The 23,664-nt window shown below is 42.4% G+C and overlaps 1 protein-coding gene across 3 annotated transcripts; it reads left to right on the forward strand.

The window, feature by feature from the left end:
* The first annotated feature begins 4,086 nt into the window (after window positions 1-4,086).
* sgcg (sarcoglycan, gamma) lies at window positions 4,087-22,504 on the forward strand. 3 transcript variants are annotated; one of them, XM_029255249.1, is made up of 8 exons: window positions 4,087-4,264; window positions 13,974-14,168; window positions 15,184-15,285; window positions 16,535-16,622; window positions 17,885-18,004; window positions 19,342-19,414; window positions 20,656-20,779; window positions 21,062-22,504. In XM_029255249.1, exons 2-8 carry the CDS (start codon window positions 13,974-13,976, stop codon window positions 21,227-21,229), a joined length of 870 nt encoding a protein of 289 aa, XP_029111082.1. In that variant the 5' UTR covers window positions 4,087-4,264; the 3' UTR covers window positions 21,230-22,504. The 3 variants fall into 3 exon arrangements, with proteins under 3 accessions (XP_029111082.1, XP_029111083.1, XP_018604140.2); XM_029255250.1 differs by lacking the exon at window positions 4,087-4,264 and adding an exon at window positions 4,411-4,478; XM_018748624.2 differs by lacking the exon at window positions 4,087-4,264 and adding an exon at window positions 6,871-6,979.
* The last annotated feature ends 1,160 nt before the right edge of the window (window positions 22,505-23,664 follow it).

The raw sequence follows: 23,664 nt of genomic DNA on the forward strand, positions 1-23,664 counted from the left end.
CCACAGGACCAAGTTTACAGTGGAAGCACTGATATTTAAGTAAAGCTGTTATAGTGGAACCTTTTTAAACGAACCTTTGTCACGAACATTGGGAAACTCATATATTTGTAAAACAACCTGTCCCAGAACCAAAGGTGACAAGACAGACTACACCCTGGATATGATGCAATCAGATGTTCACCTGTTACTGGAGAAAGTAAATTCAATTTCACAGCTGAAACAAGTTTTACAGATATTGATATTGCTCTTCAAAAGAATTCTCTGCATTCTATCTTTGAAATCTGTAACTGCAAGGTAAGGCTTTCCTTTGCCTTTCTGTCTTTTCAGCACTTAAAACTTTCTTCAAAACGTTTGCTTCAAAGCTCACTTTGGTAGATGATGGTTGTACACCAGGATAAAAGGTCAGATGTTTGATGGATGCTCGCTAGCAGGAACAGAGCACCAAGATACCCGACATGCCAAGGAGGCGGAGTTGCTGCTCACTCTGTGTGCTTCTTGACATCACCCAGGTGCATGTTTTGAATTGAAAGGCATCTGTTATTTATGCGAGCTCATCACGGTACAAATTACGATGTGCTCATAGGTGTGAGTTCTCTTATTAAGAGTGCTCTTATATGGGGAGGACTTTTCTTTCTTACTACACTGTGAGGGAAGGGCCTGCTGGTGGTGCCATCCAGCCTCCATGTACTCTGACATTTAAAAAAAAAAAAAAAAAAAAAAAAGAGGCAGACAGTGACAGGGCAGCTTTGTCTGCACAAGGCTCTTGCTCTTGGGCACAGCTGAGCCGATTCGGGACAGTGAGGCCCTGCGCGGTTGATTGATGCTGTCAGCTGCTGCTTTTGTCACCACGTAGCGCTCCCTCGTCCGGCGGAGACAGAAACAGCCGCCGGGTTCTCTGTGGAGGTGCACTTTGACAGATGCGATGGTCCGTCTGCCGCCGAGTTCATTTGGCTTTGTCCCTCTGAGTGTCACCCGTGCGCTCGCCTCAGTCTCCCTTCTCGTGCAGCATCTCTGCAGAAAAAGCAACACACACCATCACGTCGTTGCTTGAAACGGTCTTTTGGGGCACCACGGTGTTCTCCAGGATAGGAAATGTCACATCAAGTGTACACGGCTCAAAGCTCTGCATGCAGCCCTCTTCTGGAGCTCCTGAATCTTCACACCATGTAGAGAATACAATTAACACTTTGACCCATTTGTACTAATCAGTACTTTATGCGGGTTGTAAGCAGCAAAATGGGAAGAGCTGAAGGTTGCAGGTTTGAGTCTTACCTACTGCTCTAGTACCCTCACTGAAAAGAATGGAAAGTAGCTCTACTGAAAATACTAAAACAAAACGTTTACAATCAACTTAATACATGTATGTTTGAGATGAGAACATAATTATATTGCATAAAGTCCAAGTGAAATTCAACAGTGAAAAAGTGATATGATCACTGCAATAAAATGTTCCAATCTAGACTTCTAAGAGAAGGTGTTCACTCAACATGATTTTTACTGCAGGGGGGTGTGGTGGCGCAGTGGGTTGGACCACAGTCCTGCTCTCTGGTGGGTCTGGGGTTCGAGTCCCACTTGGGGTGCCTTGCGATGGACTGGCGTCCCGTCCTGGGTGTGTCCCCTCCCCCTCCGGCCTTACGCCCTGTGTTACCGGGTAGGCTCCGGTTCCCCGTGACCCCGTATGGGACAAGTGGTTCTGAAAATGTGTGTATGTGTGATTTTTACTGCTTGTTCAATTTACTTAATTAAAATTAGTTAATGCAACACAATTCTTTTGCAATTTGTCTCGACTTAATTTCATTGTGTACAATCCATCTACGTTTACTTAATCCAGTTGTGTGGGGACTATGTGAATAATATTTGTTGGGTCAGTGTATTGCTGAAACTGAACTGAAAAAGGGAGGCTCTAAAAATATATATCTATTTATATAGTATATTGTATTATATATAGTTATAATTTATTATAGTTTACATTCTATCACTTTAATAAACGTATATGAATGACACGTAATTAATCATAAATATAATTATTAATGTTATGCAAATGACATAGGGATACATGTTATTTCTGTCTTGTTTTCTCGAAAAGAGGAGTAAACCTCAAGCTTCTTTTCGAGATGATAAACACAAGACAGAAAATGTTGGCTTCAGTCCGAGTCTCAACTGTTTGCGAATCAAATGCGTCACGCGTGTTTCCAGTAAGGTTTATCACAGCTTCATTTCTATGGGGGAAAAATTAGATGGACTTCTGTTGAAAACGCTGCCCAGGTATTTAGCTTGTATTCAAGAAATATCAAGTTTTTTCCTCTCATTTTTGTCTCTGCCTTCTCGAGTTTTTTTTTTTTTTTCGTTTGCGCGGGAGGAACTTCAAAGTGAGCGAGCGCGCGTGCGCTGGACAATCGCGATCGCCGCGATAGTTGATCGCGAGCGCGATAGTTGCGACAGTCGATCGCGACCGACTGTCGCGACAGTGGTTGTCGCAGGGGGTTGTCGTGGTAGTTGCAACAAATGGTTGTCGCGGGAGTGGCCTGTCGCTGTGTGCCGGTGTTCCAGTGACTGTCATGCAATATACGTATTTACTGCAGAACTGTGACAATAAAAATTACTCAACCATGTGAAAGGGCAAATAATTGCAGGTATCTTAACACTGCAAACTACTTAAGAGAAAATGCGAAATAAATGTGTTGGAGTAATTCAGGATAAATACCTTCCTCAAGGTTGCTATACTAATATGGATTGGGCCAAGGCTTAACCCTACAACCTTCGGGTCACAGGTTGAGATCCAGCTGCAACATTACCTGTTCACTTGGTGTAGCTTGACTCAGTTTACCTGAAGTGTAAATTGTATTTTGGGTTATTGGGCTCAGTGACATTTTCTCAGGTCTGTTCTTTCCTGTAAGGGTCCTGCTGGTAAGTGACACACTGCAGCAGGTCACTTCACTTATCCCTAATAGAACAGTATAGCCTTGGCATGATTGGGATCGATTGGAACTGGCCTCCTCTAATCTGAAGTTTGCTGGTTGAAATTCCACTGTTGCCATACACCCTTGAGCAGCGCACCAACCCTGAACTGCTCCAGCAACACTACCCGGCTATACAGTATAAATGTATAATTTTTTAATATTGAAAGTGGCCTTGCGCAAAGTGGTTACTTCAGCTTCATATTTATTCTGCGCGTAAAAACTTTCACAAACGCAAGTATGGAGGGAACTCGCATCCCATTTAGGCGGTGCCCCTCTCTGCCTTGCACCCAAAGCTTCTGGGATAGGCTCCGGACCACTGTGACCCTGCTGAGGAGAAACGGTTATTGAAAATGAATTCACGGATTGATGGATGGGGCACAAAGTGTATAATGAAAAATACAATGCACTCAAAATATTTTTCTCTCAGGTTTGTGTGTATGTGTGTGTGTGTGTGTATTATATAATATATATATATATATATATATACACACACACACATTTTCAGAACCGCTTGTCCCATACGGGGTCACGGATTTACATTTATTCATTTAGCAGACGGCGCTTTTCTCCAAAGCGACGTACATCAGAGAAATACACCTTGTGCGTTACATTAAGAGAAAGAGACAAGACTGCAGACATGTGATTCTTAAGTAAACAATAATTTCTTTCCAGTATTAACACCGATGCTCATCGCGCGAGTAGCTGCATAAAACTCAGTAAATACGAATCCTGATCACCTTCCTACCATTTTATTTTTTTTTTTTTTTTTGAGGTACACAAACATTTACATACAATGAATGAAAATTTTAAAATTTTAATTAAAATATTCATTTCATTTTATTTAGAACATTTAATTTTTTAACATAATTTATGATAATGACAAGAATTTTAATTTTAACCTATATATATATTAACGACAAGGTCAACCAACCGTTGACCATATATATGGTCATAATAATCATAATCCACCATAAATAATCCCGCAATTACGGTACAGACTCAACACTGAGACCCGCTGTGAGGCGGGGTGTCAGTTTTTGCGCGCGCGCACACACACACACACACACACACACACACACACACACACGACATGCGCCGGCGCCGCCACCGGAAAGGCTCTCTCCTTAAAGCGAGTAACGGCGCGCGGACGCGCGGCGCTCGCGGCTCCTCTTCCTCCCGCCTCTTACTCGCCTTTAAATGCACTTCTCGCGCTTGAGAGCGACGATGAGGCTCCTGGCTGAGAGCGGGACCGCGACACTGTGGTAAAAACCGCCGCGCGCAAAGCCTGGCGAGTGAGCGAACAGGTAAGACTAAGAGGCGCTAAATCCCCGCCGCGGTACCGGTGGTGGTGGAGGCGCAGAGAAAAAAAGTGTGCGGGAGCTGCGCGGCTTTACTCGTACAGTTTGTAAATGAACTTTTCCTCGAATGCGCTGAGCTGTCGGGAGGACGAGAGAAGAAGAAAAAGAAAAAGCAAGACAAGTCCGACCGACGGTGCGTGCGAGCTGCAAACTCTGCAGTGTATGTATTTTACCATGTATTTACTGTGGTTGACAGGTTGACAGCTGGTAGCGTAGTCAGTGGTTAGAGCGACTGCCTTAGTTAGTCTAGAGCTAAAGGTCGCAGGTTCGAATATGGGCTATGACTGCAGTGCCCTTGAAGCTACTTTACCCCAAATACTAGTGCTCCAGTGGAAAAAGGGTGATTTAGAAAAAGGTGTACAAATGGGTAGGTAGATGAACATTTGTCTGTCACTTTGGAGAAAAGCACCTGGTAAATGAGTGAATCTAAGTCGTTCACTGAGTTGCACCTTTCTAATTGCTACTCTCGATTACTTATATAATCTTCATGAGGAACATCTAATCTATGCTATATTTTGTCATCTGTATAACACACTGTATAATCTGATATTTAATTGTGGTTTTTTTCCTGTTACCCTATATGGTGTACAACTATTCTGAGAGTGTGTCTTCGTCTTGCTTGGCGGGCTCTCTTCCGCAGGAGATCCTACACTTTGCTGATCATTGTCAAAAATGCCTTTTTCTTCCCATCAAATGCCTCATGACATTTGTGCTCTGTTTGCGAGGCGCCCTGCGTGCAGCATCAGCACTGGATCAGGAGCTGCAAGAGGGGAGATTCACTGAGATTTTACCTGAAGACTCATTTGACGGACAAAGTGGCTCTCGGTCCTTTGGCGTCATCACCTTTCCGGATAAAAGTGGTACCCGGAGGATGTGATTGAGGGGCCGAAGTCAGGTGGCCGCTAGCGGCACTCGCCGAGGTTTGCAGCGCGAGGGAGGAAAGCGGTGCCCGTAACGACAGTAGCGTCGGCGTTTCCGCTCTTCTCTGTTCACTGAAACTCATTTGAATAAAAGCAAATCCAAAAAAAAAGCATCTCGGAGTTAGACATCCTCTGTGACCTTTGCAGCTTTCAAGGCGAAAGTCCTGTGTCAGGCGCGGATACATTTAATTAAACGTGCCACATTGAGTTCAGTGGCGTTCCTTGAAGCGGCCGACGCGTTGGCGAGGTGTCAGGGAAAATCAGGGTGAGTGTGAAGTCACCCCGGCGGAGTGCGGCACGGTGATGCTCGGTGACCCCGATCGGGCCCTGGCGAGTGGATTCTGAAGTGTTTCTCGACTGGTGGGCGTGGCGCCCGCAGGAGCGCCAGTCCAAGCAATTTCCAGACACGCCGGTGTTAGTGGCGGGAGCTAAGGGTGTGCGCCGTGTTCGCTTCCTGGCAGCTAGGCTTTCACATGTGCTGCATCTGCCAGTCACACCAGGTTGCCCCCCGTTGCACCCCACCTGTCTGGTGCAGGTTGGCTCATGCATGGCCAGAGAGCTTTTTGGGGGGGTACTCTGTCTAATTTGACACCGACGACTGCCCATTTGTGGTGTGTTAAAAATCAATGCCACATCTGTATATGCAAATACAAACAGCTTAATGTCCTGAACTGGAGGTTATCAGTTCTGGTCCCGGGGGGGCACTGATGTTGTACCCTAGAGGAAGCTGTATAATCCGAATTCTTCTAGTAGGGTTAGTTTTGTAAACGGAAAAATTACTTTGGATGTAAATGTGCGAAGCAAGGTGGAGCAGCAGATGAGTCCTTCAAATTACAAGCGAAAGTCCCAGGTTCAGATCCATTCATTTTTACTTACCTTGTATTGCTCTAGTAAAAATTACACAGGTTTATAAATGGATAAATTTCTGAGTAGCTTAGTGTACAAACCTGATGTAGAGAAGACACACACACATCATCTGAAGCTGCTTGTCCCACGCAGGGTCGTGGGGAACCGGAGCCTAACCGAGCAACACAGGGTGCAAGGCTGGAGGGGGAGGGGACACACCCAGGATGGGACGCCAGTCTATCACAAGGCACCCCAAGCAGGACTTGAACCCCAGACCTACCAGAGAGCAGGACCCGGTCCAACCCACCGTGCCACCAAACCCCTTTGTAGAGAAGAGCATGTTTTAAATAATCGGCAGTGCCGCACTTTGGTGCTGCTAGACTGTGGACTGCATGTTAAGAGTTATGAAGTGACGGAATAAAGTGGCAGGAAGGGCTACGCAAGAGCAATCACAGAAGTTGCTCAAATTAGAAGGGAGCCCATGCCTGGGGGATGACTCACTGGGGTCTGGACCTACTGTCAAAATTCCAGCAGAAGGCTGCAGTTTACTTTTTATTTTCTTGCTGCACTGCTGGAAAGTTTGTGAGAGATAATTGCAGACGCACGCACACGCACGCACGCGCGCATGCACACATCATCGTGTTTGAGCCGTCTTAGCATAGGCTTTTCCAGTTTAACAAAGGCAGAGGAGAGACGGCAAGAGAGTCGCCTAATCGCACACAGGAAGTGAGGTGGACAGGGGGGTGAGGGGGCCGCCTTGCGGGGATTACCGAGGGGCCGATCCAGGGCCAGATTTATGGCACACAGCTGTTGAATGTGTGACAGACGAACCGCGGACTCCGACGCCGCTGCACGGGAGCACGGCTGCGACTGCAGGGGAAGCCAGCGAGCGAGGGTAGGCAAAGCGCTTTCGCAGACTTGCGCACACTTATACCACTTTTCGGGGGAAATTTCTGCAAGCGTTGTCATCTCAAACGCCTTTCAGCTTTTACCAGCCTTCACTTGCACAGTGGGATCAGCTGGAGCCCAAACATTACACAGGGTTTCGGTGACACTCTGACCAAAAACTCTGCATTTGTTTATTATTAATATATTTTTTTATTTTTTTGGTGTGATATGTTTTGATTTTGGGATTTAATTCGGTACCGGTGTGCATGTAAAAAGAGGAAAAAATTAAAGACTGAAGCTGAATAACTAATTTCAGCTCTCACTCCTCTTCTTTAGGGATCCCGTGGAATTTAAAGCAGATTACAGTGCTACACCTATAGGTGTGATACTTATTATCGTCTTTTTTTTATCGATCCTTTGTGTCTGTGCCCCCAGTCTAGTCTCAGTTGGGTGTAGAACTCCAGGAGCTATTTTTAGAAGAGGACGGCATGAGAGGGAGAGCAAAAATATGAATCGGGGCTTAGACATAAAGACCTGTGTTGCATTCAGAAGACAGTTTGGTATCATCACAATGGATTTCGGTGAATCTTCTCTCTTTTATCCTTAACTAAATATTATTTAACTGTTGATTCTTCCCAGTTTATCTTATAATGTTTGATTGGTTTGGGATGTGACACAACGGTGGTGTTTTGATCCCGACTAAAGGCCAATGCTGACAAAGTACAATATACAGATGACTGCTTTTTCAGAGTTCTGGATTTCCCCAGCAGAAGCACGTAGATAAACTCAGCATCCATAATTTGAGGCTGAATTGCTGCTATGAGTCAAGAAGGGCTTTGAGGTTACCTGGCTTTCCTGGGCCAAGGGGAATATTGAGGACTTTAAAACCTGCTTTATTGTAATTGGATGTCATAAAATGACAATGAAACCTCAATAATAGGTTTGTTTTATGTGCAAGAGGACTAATAAGTGTTAAGCATGAGATAAATTAGAAGACCTTTTTCCCCCAGCTCTTAAACTCCAACACCGAGGCTGTTTTAGGGATGTTTATTTGGGTTACCATGGTGCATTTGGTTTGTGGCCCGGCTGGCATGCAGAAACTGGAGCTGCACACTTTAAAAAATTCAGGCACAAGCTGTTGCTCATATGCTCCTCTGCACTGGACGGGTTCTTAATGCCGGTCATGGTGCTGTGAGGCACATCTTGAAAAAGAGCTTGTTCTGATATTACGGTGGCCACCGGGAACGTTAGACAAACATATGGACGCATCAGAGCTCGTTGCCTCCAAATGAGCGTGTGTGTTTTTGTAAGTGAGCGCAGCGGCAATAACAAGATGTCATGATGGAAATTAACCCTAATGAAATCGGACACGGTTCCCATTCAGGAAAAGAGCAAACGCTTCTCACAGAGAAAAGTGTCAGAAGTAAATGCCAAACATGAATTTTCTTTCTGATATAAAATGCTGTAGCTTGGCAGACATTAAGCGTATGGCTGTGATATTTCATTTGTTTTCAACTATATTTGGCAACTTTTCTACAGGAGGCCTTTCTCACAATCCCCCTGCCTATCGTATGCGTCTGAACATAAAGTCCATTTTCCTCTTCAGTTTTCATCGTAGATTCCGCTTCTGTTTTCAGGCTGACACTAAATTTTGCTCGTGGCATTTAATCATAATTTTCGGAGAGTGCAACGTTGTTTAAACTACAGTGACACGCGACACGTCAAGGTGGTCCTTATTGCCTCTTATGGGCACGGCTCAGACGGGCTCTTCTCACTACGCTCTTCTGTGCTGCTGTAAAATATCGACCATTCGTCATCCGCGGGCTGCCGAGGCCCTGTGACACAGCGAGTGCGAAGAGGTGCTTTCTGGGGAGGAGAGATACTCGGTATCAATTATGCCGACGTGTTCGGTCCCAGTGTTGTCTGCGCTGCTTGAAAATGAGTTGTCTGTTTCAGAGAAAGATTAAAATCCTCAGATTTTTGTTGGCATTTATCATCTGCACTGTAACATTTTCTGCTGCCGAATACAATTAAGAAGCACCTTTGCTTGTATGGAAGCTTTTCCTTGTTTTGCACTGTGCCACAGTACAGTATTGAGTAATTAAATTTGTGCATAATGGGGCCGTGTGTACATTTGTGTCATTCATTTTTTAGTTTTGTTCCCGATTGTTAATGTTCGTGCTTCAATGCTTAATGGGTTTTTTAAAAAATTGGAATTTACTCAGAAGGAGTTTATCTAGAATACAAAATAGTAGTGCTCATAGGGTGTTCTTTCTACATATGCTGAACATTGTGTAAGGAAAAAAGGAGCCAGCTGAACACACACTAAAGGAAAGCAATTTGGAGAGCCAAAACAAATAGTGAAATTAACATTAATAAAAATTAACATCAATTTCATTGCATAGAGGGGACAGTGGCTTTAAATCACAAGGTTTTTCTAAAGGGTTTTTAAGCAGTTTTTTTTTTTAACCCAGCAATACTTTCAGAATCCAAAGTACCTAAACAGGGAATGCTCTATCACCTATGAGACAGTTTGTGGGAACCTGCAGTAAATCATGGTGAAATGGGAATTAGAAGAAATGTGAATGGGAAATGTATTCAGTGGCTGGACCACATTGACTGGTAGATATTATAGTAGTGTCATTTACGTAGTGTACGCGAGAAAGGAAATGCAGTGTTAGCATGTACTGTAGAGAACAAATGAATAATATGAATAATAATGTAGAAGAAAGTGGGCCCTTTGGTGACCTCAGAAGAAACCCCACAGGTTTGGAGAACACACACTCGCCAGCAGAGACTGAAAACTGAACGTGGCTGCATTCTGATTAAGCCCGCCGATAATTTTTGTCAGCAGATTAATTAGGAAAAACATGACCATGCGCACAAATGAAGTCTGATTCATAAGATCATTTGTTACTCTATCGAAGGGTTGTTTTTCAGTTCTGTATTGAGAGCAGAATGCACACATTTCTAGATTTTTTTTTTTTTTTTTTTTACTCCCTAGAGGCATTAGCTGTGTAAAATGTGTAAATTTTCTCAAAGAAAATTTGCAAGGAAATTGAGCAATTTTTGGAGGGGGTGCTGTGGAACAGGATACTGGGAATTTTCCCAGTAGCAAGATAGCTACTCATTTTATGAATATAATTTCGTACAGTTCTGAAAAACTTCTTTATGCCGTCTTTTAGGAATCACATCAGTACAGGACGTGGAGAGATTCACATGCCTCAGAGAAGTCTATCAGCTCATCAGCCATTACCGTGTCAGTATTACCATATCAAATGATGCCAGTTCCGTGTTCCGACACACCGGCTCGGTTTGATCAGGTTGACAGCGCAGGAATCGGGTTCCTGATGCTGCAACTCTTTTTCATGACAAATGTCAAGAAAATACTCCCCTCATATCTCTGGAGAGAAGCCAACATTTGTACTTGATAAGAGATTGACAGGTTGATCAATGGAGCCGAACACTACACTGGAGCTGCGGTATTGTTTTCGCATGAACAGGGAAAAGACGTCTTGCATGCTAAAGTGCTTTAAAGTATTTCATTAAGCAATAGTCTATTAATAGTGAAGTGATGGTCTCTTGATTGGTCACCTCTATTTGCGGAAGGGGCCAAAGAGTTGAAAATGACTGTGGTCACACTGGAAAGGGCTCAGGGACAAACACTACTAAATGTGACAGCAGGTGGCGCAATGGTGAGAGCTGCTGCCCTTCAGCTGAAGGGTTGGGGTTCAGATCCCTGCTCCTGCTGTAGTACCCTTGACAAAGGTACTTATCCTGAATTGTTTCATTAATAATTGCCCAGCTATATAAATGGGTACATAATTTTTAGTGAGGTTATGCTACCTGGGCCTCTGGAGACAAGTGTCAGATAAATAAATGAATCTGAGAATTGAAGTCTTGGTCAAAAGCAATTTTACCGAAGTGGCTTGACAAGAGAAGCACCCGTTAGACGACTTTCGTTTTGGCAGCCGGTGTTCTGAATAGGCAAGAGGTTGAGTATTAAGATGATCTGAGGCTGTTGCGTTCTTTGTAGCTAAAATTAAGCTTAAGTTTAAATTAAGCTCGTGAGTGCAGGCTGTGTCAGGAGGAGCGCCGGCATGTCAGAAAGTGAACTACTGTACCCTGAGACTTATTGAACCAGGCTGAGGGATTCTGCAAGCTGTCACAATCGTTTTTTTTGCTGCAAATTAGAGGGTTTCTCGACATGAATGTGCGAGTCACAAAGCCAAGTGTGCTGTAATATCTCCGAGTTTTCCCTCGTCTCTAAGTCTGTCCGAGTCATTTTAAAGTTCTTTTATTGCCAAGATTTACCTGTCATTTTTGGTCACCCTAAATCTGATGTTTTTCAGCAGCATGAAGCTCATAGGGTTCGTGTTACACGTCTTACTGAGATCCCGGTGCATACCGAGAGGTCGTACTGTACGTGCTCCTCTCTTCGTATGCGGATGTCTCCGAGACTTTGCATTTCATGTAGTTCTACCTAGTAACAAACGTATAAATAATTCTCCAATAGCTATGGTTACACTATGGTCAACAATGGAATATGGTTGTTAAGCAGCTTGGCTTCTTCTGCCTTTGTTCTCACACGCTCTTTGCGCCCTGCGGAGTAAACACATCTTGATTTGACCACTTCACAAATCAGAGCACCGCCAGTTGAACTGTAACGGAACGACTTGTGTCGATGCCTCGTGGAATTTTCTCTGCTTTCTGAACAGATTGTGAATGGATAGGCTAACAGAGGCCACGGTTTCATGAGATATATTGTTTTATTAAAACACGAGGGAAAATGGATTACTCTCGATTTTATTGATGTTGACTGTGAAAACGTAAGACTCTTTGAGGACAATTAATTATAAGAGGTCCCTTTTGTTGGGATTATTTTATTTTCGTTTCTGCTTTCTTATCATTACAGGCAAAACAGAATTAAGTAAAAATAATTGTATTTTAAGTACTTACACAATGTTTCCAGTGTAACACTGAGTGTGAAAAGTACCATTAACCCCTTTTTATATAGACATGGTTTTAAAGTATTATTTTTATTTTTGTATTAAATGAGCCCATAGCTCATTGATTCCTACACACTTGATGACAGGGTCCAGTTTGGAGCTGGTGGGACTTTTTACTGAAACACCTGTTAATTCCAGAGCAGAAATAGTTACTCTTAAAATTCTGATCTGAAACGCTTGAACATTATTAAATACACAGCTAAGTATCATATTCAGATGACTTTTTGAAAGCACGAATACACAAATAATACAAACAATTTAATGCGATGTAGGCATTAAAAAGCATGCCCAAAGTTCTTGCTTTAACAGAACTGAAGGTGTCCAGTTGACCACTGTGACTCTTGAGCCCGGTTTGTTTTTTCACATTAGCAGCATGACCACGGTAGTCAAGGTAAGAACTGCAGTAATGGAAAAGTCCATTGGACCAAAGACAAATGCAGTGAACGTGGACATTTGGATCAATACAACTGCTTAGGAAGTCTTTTTTGCTCTACAATCCAAATCTTGGTCTACAGTGGATTCTTCCACTGATAACTATCAAAGGAAAGAGGTCATTATTTCTGTGCCGAGGGAAGAATTGCTGTACTGTGTGTCATGTTTCCTGAATCTTTCCATAAACTGTTGCTCTTCTACTTCCTCAACAAAGCTGGTCTTCTAGCTGACAAGACCAGTAAATATTACAGTACTGTTATTATTTAGCTCATTTCTTTGTTCAAGGTGATTTTGAATGCTTTTTTTTTTTTTGCACTAATTATCTTTTTCTTTGTCCCCACAAAGACTGACAAGTCAAACATGCTGTGGTGGTTATACAAGTATAATTACAGAAGTAATTCCAGTTTCCAATCCCATTACTGGCCAAACTCTTGTATTTCTTGAGCAACATTAACTTGACTGTGTTGAGTAAAATCCAGCTGTACAGATGGGTTTCAGTTAGAAATGTAAGCTGTATGTTATTTGCACAAAACATTAGCTCAGAAAATAAATCTTGGTTTTCAGAATGGCTGAATACCTCCTCATTTCTCTTATTTCTCTAGCGAAAGGGATTGCTTTGTTTTGCACAATTGTCACACTTGTCTAGGTGAACAATATTTTTCACTGGAGCAGGGAAAACCTGCAGAACCAATTATTTATGTTGAGTGAAGTGCTCTTTAGTTAAAAGTTAAGGTTTTCTAGATGAATTCTCCCACCCTCAAACAATTATTAATTTCATCCTGGACTTGACAGCATGAAGTATCACCTTATTACCACATACAACCTTAGAGATCCAGAATCACTTTTCAGACCTGGTTATTTATTGCCTTCTCACCGATGTAACACACACACCTGTAGGGTCCCAAGCTCCTGCATCCATGTGCATCACAAATTCAGAATTTATCTGAAATGTTAAGATCTGGTTAGATATTCCTGCATTCGTGTTTCTGCGTATTTTGTAGTGCCGAGTTATCTGTGGAAAACAAAGTTCATCAGTGTGTTTTTTGAACTGAAGTGGAAATCAGTGGGTCTCTGTATATTCACCATTTCTGCAAGTGCTGAATGTGGGCAGAGCAAGATCTGAGAGCTGATTGGGAATGAGACCTGGCCTTGCGTGTGGGGGTCGGGAGGGCATTTCCACGAGATGAGGTGAATCAGTGGTGGTGTGGACCTTTCCAACACACTGCCGAGACCGTGCTGGATGAGCGCACAGCACTCCTGGACATGAAAAGCCCGGCTCGGCTCCGCAGCACTTGACAGCGTTTGCATGCTTCACCAGGCGAAGCCAGACCCTCATTTCAATGTGGTGTATAATGAAACACGACACTTCCCTTCATAGAGCACTGGAAATCAGGCCATCATAAACCTTTGACTGCGATCTCTTTTTGGAGCTCTGTGAGACACTGGATAAGGCTGAGTCTTCAGTTATTTTTCTGTGCTGGGTTAGCGATTCACAGCCCTATGATTTTGCTCAGTAGTTATTATGAAATGTTTCTGTTGACATGGTGTCCTCCCTAACAGATGGTACGAGAACAGTACACCACCACGACTCAGGGCTCCACTGTCCCCGTCGCCAACCCTGAGTACATCTACAAAATCGGCATCTATGGCTGGAGGAAGCGCTGCCTCTACCTCTTCGTGCTGCTCCTGCTCGTCATCCTTGTGGTGAACTTGGCGCTCACCATCTGGATTGTCCGGGTCATGTGGTTCAACTCCGTACGTGACCTTGCACTCTTCATCGAGGGCCATTGCAACGTGCACCAAACATGCATCCACTCGTACATACTTCAGCATACAGCAAAAATACACTATATTATTTAATGTGTTTTAATATAGTAAAAATATAATAGTCACCTTGGTGAATAAGGTGTGTGGGCTGATAACACTACATAGAGTTCATTGGATGGAAGTCGCTTTGGAGAAAAGCGTCAGCTAAATAAATAAATGCAAATGTAAATCTAAATGTAATATGTTATATTTACATCCACGATTCTATTTTTATGTTGTGAAATTTTATTTCTAAATTATATTACCCAGCACACGATATTCCTTTATCTCGTCCTCAAAATTACATTATTATTCTTTAACTGTTTAAGCTCCTGGGATTCAAGAAATGCATGTTTTGGACAGATGGGAAGAAAGTGTTAAACGGTGTTTGTCTGGATGTTGAAATGAATCACCCTCCCTAAGGAGAGCAGCTGCAGACGGGCCGCAGGCTAAAGTTGATCTCAGCTGGTTTAAGTGTGATTTTCACCGCGGTTCTTTTGAGATCCAACCATCTGACAGACTGCTCCTGATCTGCCCCCTTGCTCCCACAGCTTGAAGGGTATTTCTCTATGCCATACCCTCCTTGGTGACTGACCAGTTGATGCGTATTGGATTAACTCTTCATCCCAGAGGGTGTTCTCTTAATTCACACTATCAGCATTATATTAATAAAAAGAACTATAAAATCCATTTGGATATGTGGCCTTCCTAAGGATGAAACATTTGGGTCATTTACAAACACTGTAAAAGGAAAGGCAAAGTGGCCACAGATATGAAAATCAGTTTTTAATTGTGTTTTTCCCACACAGCCCAACAAGTGCACTTTCTTAAAATTCTTAAAACTGACATTTTAATAATACTTCCAAGTTGTACTTGCTCCGCATGAGCTAAAGGCTTCTGTTTGCTACATCTGCAGCATTAATAAGAGGATGATGAGTCGTTTCCGGTCCTTGTGTTGCTTTAGGAAGGGATGGGGCTGCTTCAGGTGAAAGCGGACGGAGTGCGACTTGAGGGTGAATCTGAATTCCTCTTTCCAATCTATGCCCAGGAAATCCACTCCAGAGAGGTAAACAAAGTGGGGGGGGCTTCGTCCTACGAAATTCAACCTGTTAAGCCAAGCTGCACCTCCATTAAAGTCAAATAAAGCTCCTTCACCGATCCAGTGCTGCTGCTTGACATTCCTAAATAGTTGGAATGGGGGTAGATTGTTGTTTCACTCTCTGAATGAAGCCACCGAGCATGTGTAATTGCATTTACTTTTTTTACTTTGTTTTTGGCCCATAGTGCAGCCAACAGACTTGTCATCGCGATGAGCCTCAGTTATTTCACATCGGGGAAAAAAATGTCAAATAAAATCTTCTTTGATTGCCATTTTGTTTACATGCCCTCCATCTTTCTGAGATTATTCTTGGTGGAGATGTGTAATCAAGCAGCAGCGAAAACCACTTTGCCTCCAGTGTCTTTCTTGCTATTGATTCATGAGTGGCCTTTTTGTTCCAATGTACATTTTTAGGCTTTGAAAGACATTTTAAAAAGCAGAGTGAAATCACAATAATTCAGAGGCACCAGAAGGATAGTACCTGTATTTATTCACAGTCTCTTTTATTAGCTACCAGTGGAAAGACCACTGCCGCTGACAGTGTTCGTTCAGTGTACGTGAAAACCACTCTTCAAAAACCACCGAAAATCTCTCAACTCTCTTTATCTGACAAAACGGGTACTTATATACCTGACAAGTCATTATCAAATGGGGTCTGTGTTTCTTGTGCTGCTATACCTAGGAATGTAGGTGTTCCCTTCTGAAATAAATAAGCAAAATAAGGAAATAACCCCTAATATTTCAGTTGTGTTGAATGAAAAGGGTTTATTATAGATTAGGAAGTGGCGGTAGGCAGAAGTATCCATTGGCCTTAGCTTTTGAGCCAAGATTATGCTTTTTATAACTTTGATTTCTTTACAGAGTATGTCATGGTGGTGGCGCTTAATGGTGACACATAAATGAACTGATTTTCCTAAACTGTATCTAGTTTGTTTGTGAGTGGTGAATTTAAAATAGATATACTTTTTCCCATTTTTTTACCAATTCATTGATATAATTCAGAGTGTGTTCATCATATCCATCAGTTTTTCTTTCTGCAGGTTTTATTAATACAAAATGGGAATTGCACAGTTCCAGAGTGCAAAGTGGTTGCTCATCTTAAAATTTGAAATTTGTTCAGTAAATATCTGTTCTTATAAAATCACAAGTAACTGGTGCAGCCTGGCATGTTACGGTATGTGGCCTCAGTGTAGCTTCATTATCTTAATTTTCACAGGATTCATCCCTTCTCATTCACTCTCCGCAAAATGTGTCCCTGAACGCTCGCAATAGCCATGGGGATGTCACAGGGCGTGTGACAGTAGGTAAGGACCACTGTGCTCGGTACACACCTTGACCTCACGTTGCTCCGTTTTTGTACAAGTGTTTTTTTTTTTTTCTTTTAATCTTCTTATTCCAAATAAATCCATCCACACAATATCAGTAACCACTTGTCCAGTCCAAAGTCATAGTGGTGTGGTGCCTATCCCAGAAAAATCAGGTATGTGTTGGGGCAAAACCTGGACGGGATGCCAGTCCATCTCAGATTCCAAATATATGCAAAATGCATTCGGTGTAATGCAACTCTAAATGCATTTTTCCTAATAATAAGTAATACTTTTACTAATAATAATTATTATACCAAGCAACGTCTACAACCGCTTATCCCGAGTGGGGTCAGAGCGAGCCAGAGCCTACCTGGTAACATGGAGCGTAAGGCCGAGGGGGGAGGGGACACACCCAAGACGGCACCCCAGTCCCGTCCGACAGCAGGCACTGGCCAAACGCACCCTGCCACCGATTATTATTATTATTGCTATTATTATTACTAATGAGTAATTGTTTACCTGGATGTGAGCTCTGTTTCAGCTTTCACATTATAGGCAGTTTGGTGCAGTTTCAGTACACAACATAAAAATGAACACCTCATCATGAATGAAAACTCCAGCAGTACCATGAGAACTGACACCAGAAAACTGAAAGTTTGTCACTGAAAAATTTCTCTGAAACTAAAATGAGCCAAATCTTCTCTTTTTAATTACCAGGAATATCTTGTAATTGTCACTTCCCAAACCTGAAGTTCAACACGATCATTATTTTCAGACCTTTAATCTTTGTACTGCAGGGTTCTGCCAAAAAAGAATGCAATTAAATGAAGAAGACAAATGAAGGGATACTATTATTGCACATTTATTTTGATGCATCCTTTGAGTTTTAAAGTAGCAAAAAAAAAAAAGTTTATGTATTTTCTTTATGAATAAAGCTTAAAGGTATGAGGTTGAAAACTTCACGAGAACAATACACCATTAAATAAAAATTGCTCAACTTCCCTTTGATGCTCTTCAGGATTCAGAATATTTTTGATGTGACATGTTTTTTTGCTCTTTAATAAATGGATTTAGATGAAAAATGTTCTTGGCCTTAAGCACGTTAGGCATTTGCGCAGTTTTTTCTACAAACACATTCGGTTTGTTTGCTCTCCTGAGGGGAAGGACTCAAAGTGAAACAGCTACAGGTCAAGGCCCAAACCATCTGGAGAATTTTAATGGAATTAACAATTCAAATTTTTATTGCGCTCTGCTTTCAGGGCCGCAACTGGTCGAGGCACACGGGCAGGGGTTCGAGGTGAGCTCACACGGCGGCAAGATGCTGTTCTCTGCGGATGAGAACAAGGCCGTGGTTGGGGTGGAGAAACTGCGTGTGACAGGTAACCCTTTTTAATGCCAGCAGTATAAAAACAGAGTACACTGGAAAGTACAATAAAATACTGATGTTTTTCAGTAGCTGACCCATCCTGCCTGTCTCTCGGTGACCTTATACTCGTAACTTTTATCTTGCCTTTTGTTTTTTTACTTCTAATTAGTTTAGTTGGCTTTGGTTCCTTCAGCTGTCCTTCAACAACCCTGCACCTGTTGCAGTTTGACCAGAAAATAGTTAAATATTATCCCTCGTGCATTAATATAAGCCGTTTGAAGCATTTGTGTGCGATTTTTACCATGTTTCCGTAGTTCTCTCCTTTTTCTCTCGACTCCACCGGTTGTGGTGGTTCCATGTGTGACGATGTGTAATCGAGCGGCATCGGGGACTCATCTAAGTGATCTCCTGATGTTTATTATGATGAGCTTCCATGCTGCGAGTCCTCGTCTGCTCGAGAATGTCGGCTGTGAGTCCTGTTGCGGGAGCCAAGACAGGTTTATCCTCAACTCGTAAAAAAAGAACAGAGGAAAGCGGCCTCTCTGCGTTCGTTGTTGAGAAAACGCTAATACTTTTTCCAGCTTCTGTAACCTTGTGGATCCAGGAGGGACAGGCAGCCCAGCTGGTCTTGGAACCCCACGTTTTTGCCTGCATCTAATGCTGAGCGGTTCCCTTCTGACTTCTCCCTCCTTTACTTGTTTTGAAAAGTGCATCTTTAATTGCTTCATTATTGATGTGGGAGTTTCTGTTTATAATGCCAGCTGTTATCCTTCTTCTTCTTCTTCATAAGAATAGTAATAATAATAATAATAACTGGCAGTAGTAAGTCGCTTCCTTGTTATACATGCAATAATAAAGCAAGAATATCGGACAGGAACCATTTTAACCGGCGTGGCCGGATGGAGGTGGACAGGCCTCCGGCATCGCGGTGCAGCCGACAAACCAACGGCGGGGCTCCGGGGCGCAAACCGTGCGACTAGACCGACTCTCACTGTCCTGAGCGTGCAAGCGAGCGTCAGCCAGGCTCATTTATCAGTCAGGGGTCACGTCGTCTCCAGCGGTCGCCCTCGACAGCCGCCGCCCATGTGTTTGCGGAGGGAGTCTGGCTGCGTTGGCGGCACGGAAAAGCCATCAAGGAGCGCCGCGCTACTGTCTTCATGCCAACGGCGGACGCGGCCGTGCGTGAAGTGGCCCGAGTTCCCGTGGCACGAGTCGCCGCCTCGGAAGCGTCGATCCCGCCCAACTCGCATATATTGGCAGAGTACTTATTTCACACTTAAATTAGCGGTGCATAAATCATGTTTTGCACGCCGTGTTGCTCAGGGATGTTGTTTTTTTTCTGCCGCATAGGTCCCCAGGGAGCCATCTTTGAGCATTCGGTAGAGACACCCCAGGTCAGAGCAGAGCCTTTCAAAGACCTAAGGTGGGTGTTTCACACAAGACCCGTAACTATGGGACTGACCCCCAACTGCCGCTCCAATCTTCTTTATCTCTTCATGCGTTTCAAGTTGTACACGGCATTGATGTTTAGCTAGTGGAGCGGCAGTCTTTGTTCTGCCGAAATTTTATCCACAGAAGTACAGTTTATCAATTTATAAAGCTGGATATCTTACGAGCACTTTTTTTGTAGTTACTTGTAATGTCTTGTTTTTCTGCCATTTGAGTTTTTTTTACATGTGGATGTGAGTTCGATCCTCGCTCAGTCTGTGAGGAGTTTCCGTATTTTCCTGTGTTAACGTGGGTTTGCTCCGATTACTCCGGTTTCCTCCCACAGTCTGAAGACACGTGACCGGTGAACTGGTGGCAAAATTTTCCGCAGTGTATGTGTTGCACTGCTTTGGTGTATAAATGAGTATAAATCATTGTAGGGAGTTTAGTCTTTTGAATCTAGCAGGGTATGTTTTTACTTTGATTTGTACATCACTTTGGGGGAAAAGGTGTCTGGCAAATTATTACGTGTAAATTTCAGCTTCAATGGTCATTTTACGTTGCTTTTGAGGGAAAGCGATGTAAAATGAATAGATTTTAATTTACATAATTTTGGATTGGTATTTTAACTGTTTAGAACATAACCATGACGTGTAAAAGTTGTGGGACATAGTGCTTCTTTTAGTGAAGGACAGTTTTTATACTGTACCGTGACGTCATTCTAATGAAGAAACATTATTTCACAATAACTTTATCATTTATACACCTGGCTACTCTTTTTCACGGAAGCAGTAGCGCAGAAACACAACTGACAGTTAAAAAAAAAAAAAACTTAATTTTTGTAATTTTTGGTATGCTGTATGTATATGTTTAAATGAACAATAACTGGTTACAGTGTAACTTTTCCTTTACTTTGTGTGTCAGTCTGTTTCGTTGTGTTTTTGTCGCTCTCTTAGCACCTACTGCCACCATGTGGCCAATCGCCAACAGGAGCCCCTTTACTGACAACTTCTCTACTGTCCTCAGATATACAGCATATCTTGTGTTCATTGCATCAACTGGAGCCTTTGTTTCCTATTCCTGGTTCAGCTGTGCACCAGGACGCATAGGGACACAACATGCAGAAACCGAGTTCTGGCTGGTGCCCGCTGTAGATTCCAGCACCAAACCTGAATCCTTTCGCACTTCGTACCCTTAGTATCGCCGCTGACCGACACGCTCTGTCGCTGGCTGCAGGCTGGAGTCACCCACTCGGACCCTAATCATGGACGCGCCCCGAGGAGTCCACATCAAAGCGATGGCCGGCAACATTGAGGCTACATCCAATTTAGACGTGCTCCTGCACACAAGTGAAGGAATGGTAGGGCATCATGTTGCTTTGAAATGGTCCCTTTGAGGGCCGCTTTCCTCTTTAGATGAGCATCCACGTTTTCAGCCTTGAATATGAAAGTGCTGTTTATGTGAACATGTTTTTTTAATATTGTTCTTGGTATAAGCTGCCATTATGTTTAATAGCAGTCTGGCTTCACTTGACTGGTGTTTGTGCTTATTAATATGAAGACTTTGGGTATCAGTACTGAGAGCTGTCCAGTGTGTGGACTTGTCCACCATGTCACCGCTGTGCCGCCCCCTCACCACGCAGGTGATCCTGGATGCTGAGAACGTGCGGCTTGCCAAGTTGCCCATGGGGAAGGGCGGCGTGGCTGGCATTGCCCAGGGACTCTACGAGGTGTGCGTCTGCCCCAGCGGGAAACTGTACCTTACCAAGGCCGCTATGACCTCTACGTGCTACCACAGCCAGGACTGCTAGGTGATGGCACTGAGCCTCCAAACCACCAGGTGACGCTGATGTTCAGGATGAGCTTCAGCTGCTCCGTTACACCTCCCGCGAGGGCATCTTTAAGCTGCTGGTTTTATCCAAGTGCAGCTAACAATTTCACACCATGTCTGTCTGTAAAGGTGAGTAGTACATGAATATTGAATGGAAGAGTGGCATAAAGCCATAATTTTCTCCCACCTTTAGTACCTTTAATGCGAGAGCCGATCTTTTGTGGGGCGAAGGGGCGGAAGAGTAGGCAACATGTACCCCCTAGTAAAATCAAGATATAATTTATCTCCCTTCTTCTGCTGTGGTGGCCTTGACTGAACATGTACACTTTGGTCAAGGGTAAAAAAAAAAAGAAAGCCACACAAGGGTTTGAACCTACAACCTAAAGGTTATGATTTTAAGTTCATGACAATGTTTTTTTGCCATAAATGTTCCGGATTCTTATCAGCATGTTAATGTGCAAATATGGGACATTGAACCATTTAGGTGAAGTCAGATTAGCATTTGACGGCACATAACAATCACAGGTATTAATGTGGTAAAGAAACCACTGAATGGTGTAATTCTATTCACAGGTGTACATTACCCTTAGTAGAATGGAGTACATCAGAGTGAGAGAAGGAACTGGAGTTAAGATGCAAGCATATTGAACATTTCATGAGAGAAATGTGGCATTTTTTCTATATATTTTAAGTGGCTATCTTTTACATGTTAGCCAACACTTCATTTGTTTATTGTATATAATCCAAGTGAGGGCTGGGCAACAAGGAGCTGGTAACAGCTTAAATTCTATGCAATACTTTTTGTGGTGCAATAATGCAGCAAATGTATTTGTCTAGCAAGTATGCAGTCTCATGTTTTTTTTTCCTGTACATTAAGCTTTAATGTAAAAACAGACACAAGACTTTCAGGGAAAAAATCAGTTTCCATTTACTAGTCTCAAAACTGCCATAATAAAAGCAGACATGCCTGTTCGTGCTCCTGTTTGTCTGCATGGTTTATTTTTGTTTGTTAATTTTCGCACTGTGTAGCAGTTTGTTTGTGATAAGAAAATGTTTTATGTTCAAAAGGTGCTGTTCAGACAAAAAAATGCAATCTTTTAATTACCCCAAACACTTTGGGACAACATTACAAAAGAAATTCATTGTTAATATGGTTCAAGCTATTATCCCTGCTACTACATACTTATTTTGTTGCTAAAGACTGAAGTTGTGAAGTTATAGTGTCCAAAGGTACTGATTTTTCAGTATTTGTGAATTAAACTGACATACTTTGTGTGTATAAATAAATTTGTCCAAACAGTAATTATTCTATGGTCAACATCTGTGGTTTATGCTGATTAAAATTACTATTATTAAATTACAATTGAATCAATTTAATATAGAAGTATTTAATTCCAATTGATTGTATATGGATGGATGATTGCTAATAATTAATACAGCAGAGTCTATGACCCTGCTCAGGACGAGCGGTTATTGAAATCGGATGGATGAATGGATGGATGGATGTTTATGATAGTACAAGTGAAATTTGTAAGAACACTTCTGTGACTCTGCAAAGCACACAGACACTGTGCTGTTAAAGGTGCTGTGTGGTGTCACAAATACTAGTGATCATTTGATTGTGAGGTGAAGGTTTACGCTAGTAACGAGGGTATTTATGTTCTTCATCCGGTTTATATAAATGTGGTACATTTGGATGTGACCACATGAAGGGCGGAGGGAAAATGTGCTCAATACCCTTTATTTGACCTTCTTCCGGCAGTACGAGGGCATGGGAGACTGGCAGACTGGAGAGCACACGTCCCTTTCAGAGACTATTTTTTTCATAGACTTTCCCCAAGTCCCAAGTACCTGTTTCTGTAAAGAGCACAAATAAAAGCTAAAACTCTGTCACAGTGAAACTATAATTTCAGGTGCTAATATAGAAATACTGGGTATTTAATTTTTTCCATCAGCCCATAAGTGATCATATTCATATTGTAAAATTATGTGTAATAATAACTCCATACATGATTTTTCATGTTAAAGCTAAACATGCAGTTACTACATTCTAGCTATTGGTAATCAAAGTGTATTTTTTTACTGGAAAAAAGAAAAACAATGTACTATTTGGGGAGGGGAGATTTATTACAACTATGGCACCATGTACATCAGTAGGGAAACAGGAGTAAATTTAATTTTGCAAAGGAGATCTTCAAAGACCCTCACCCGGATTTCTTCTTATCTGCCCACATTTACAATTTTTAAGCATCAAACAAACATTAAAATAAACTTCTAAAATAAATATTACTCATGCACACTAACAACAGAAAAACACACATTGTTACCAGTGTTTAATATGACAGTCCCCGTAAACATTTATTGAAAACATACTAAATTAAAAATACTGACAAACATTTTGAAATGAGCACCACG

This window comes from Scleropages formosus, chromosome 10, assembly GCF_900964775.1.
Source record: "Scleropages formosus chromosome 10, fSclFor1.1, whole genome shotgun sequence".
Classification (NCBI taxonomy): Eukaryota; Metazoa; Chordata; class Actinopteri; order Osteoglossiformes; family Osteoglossidae; genus Scleropages; species Scleropages formosus.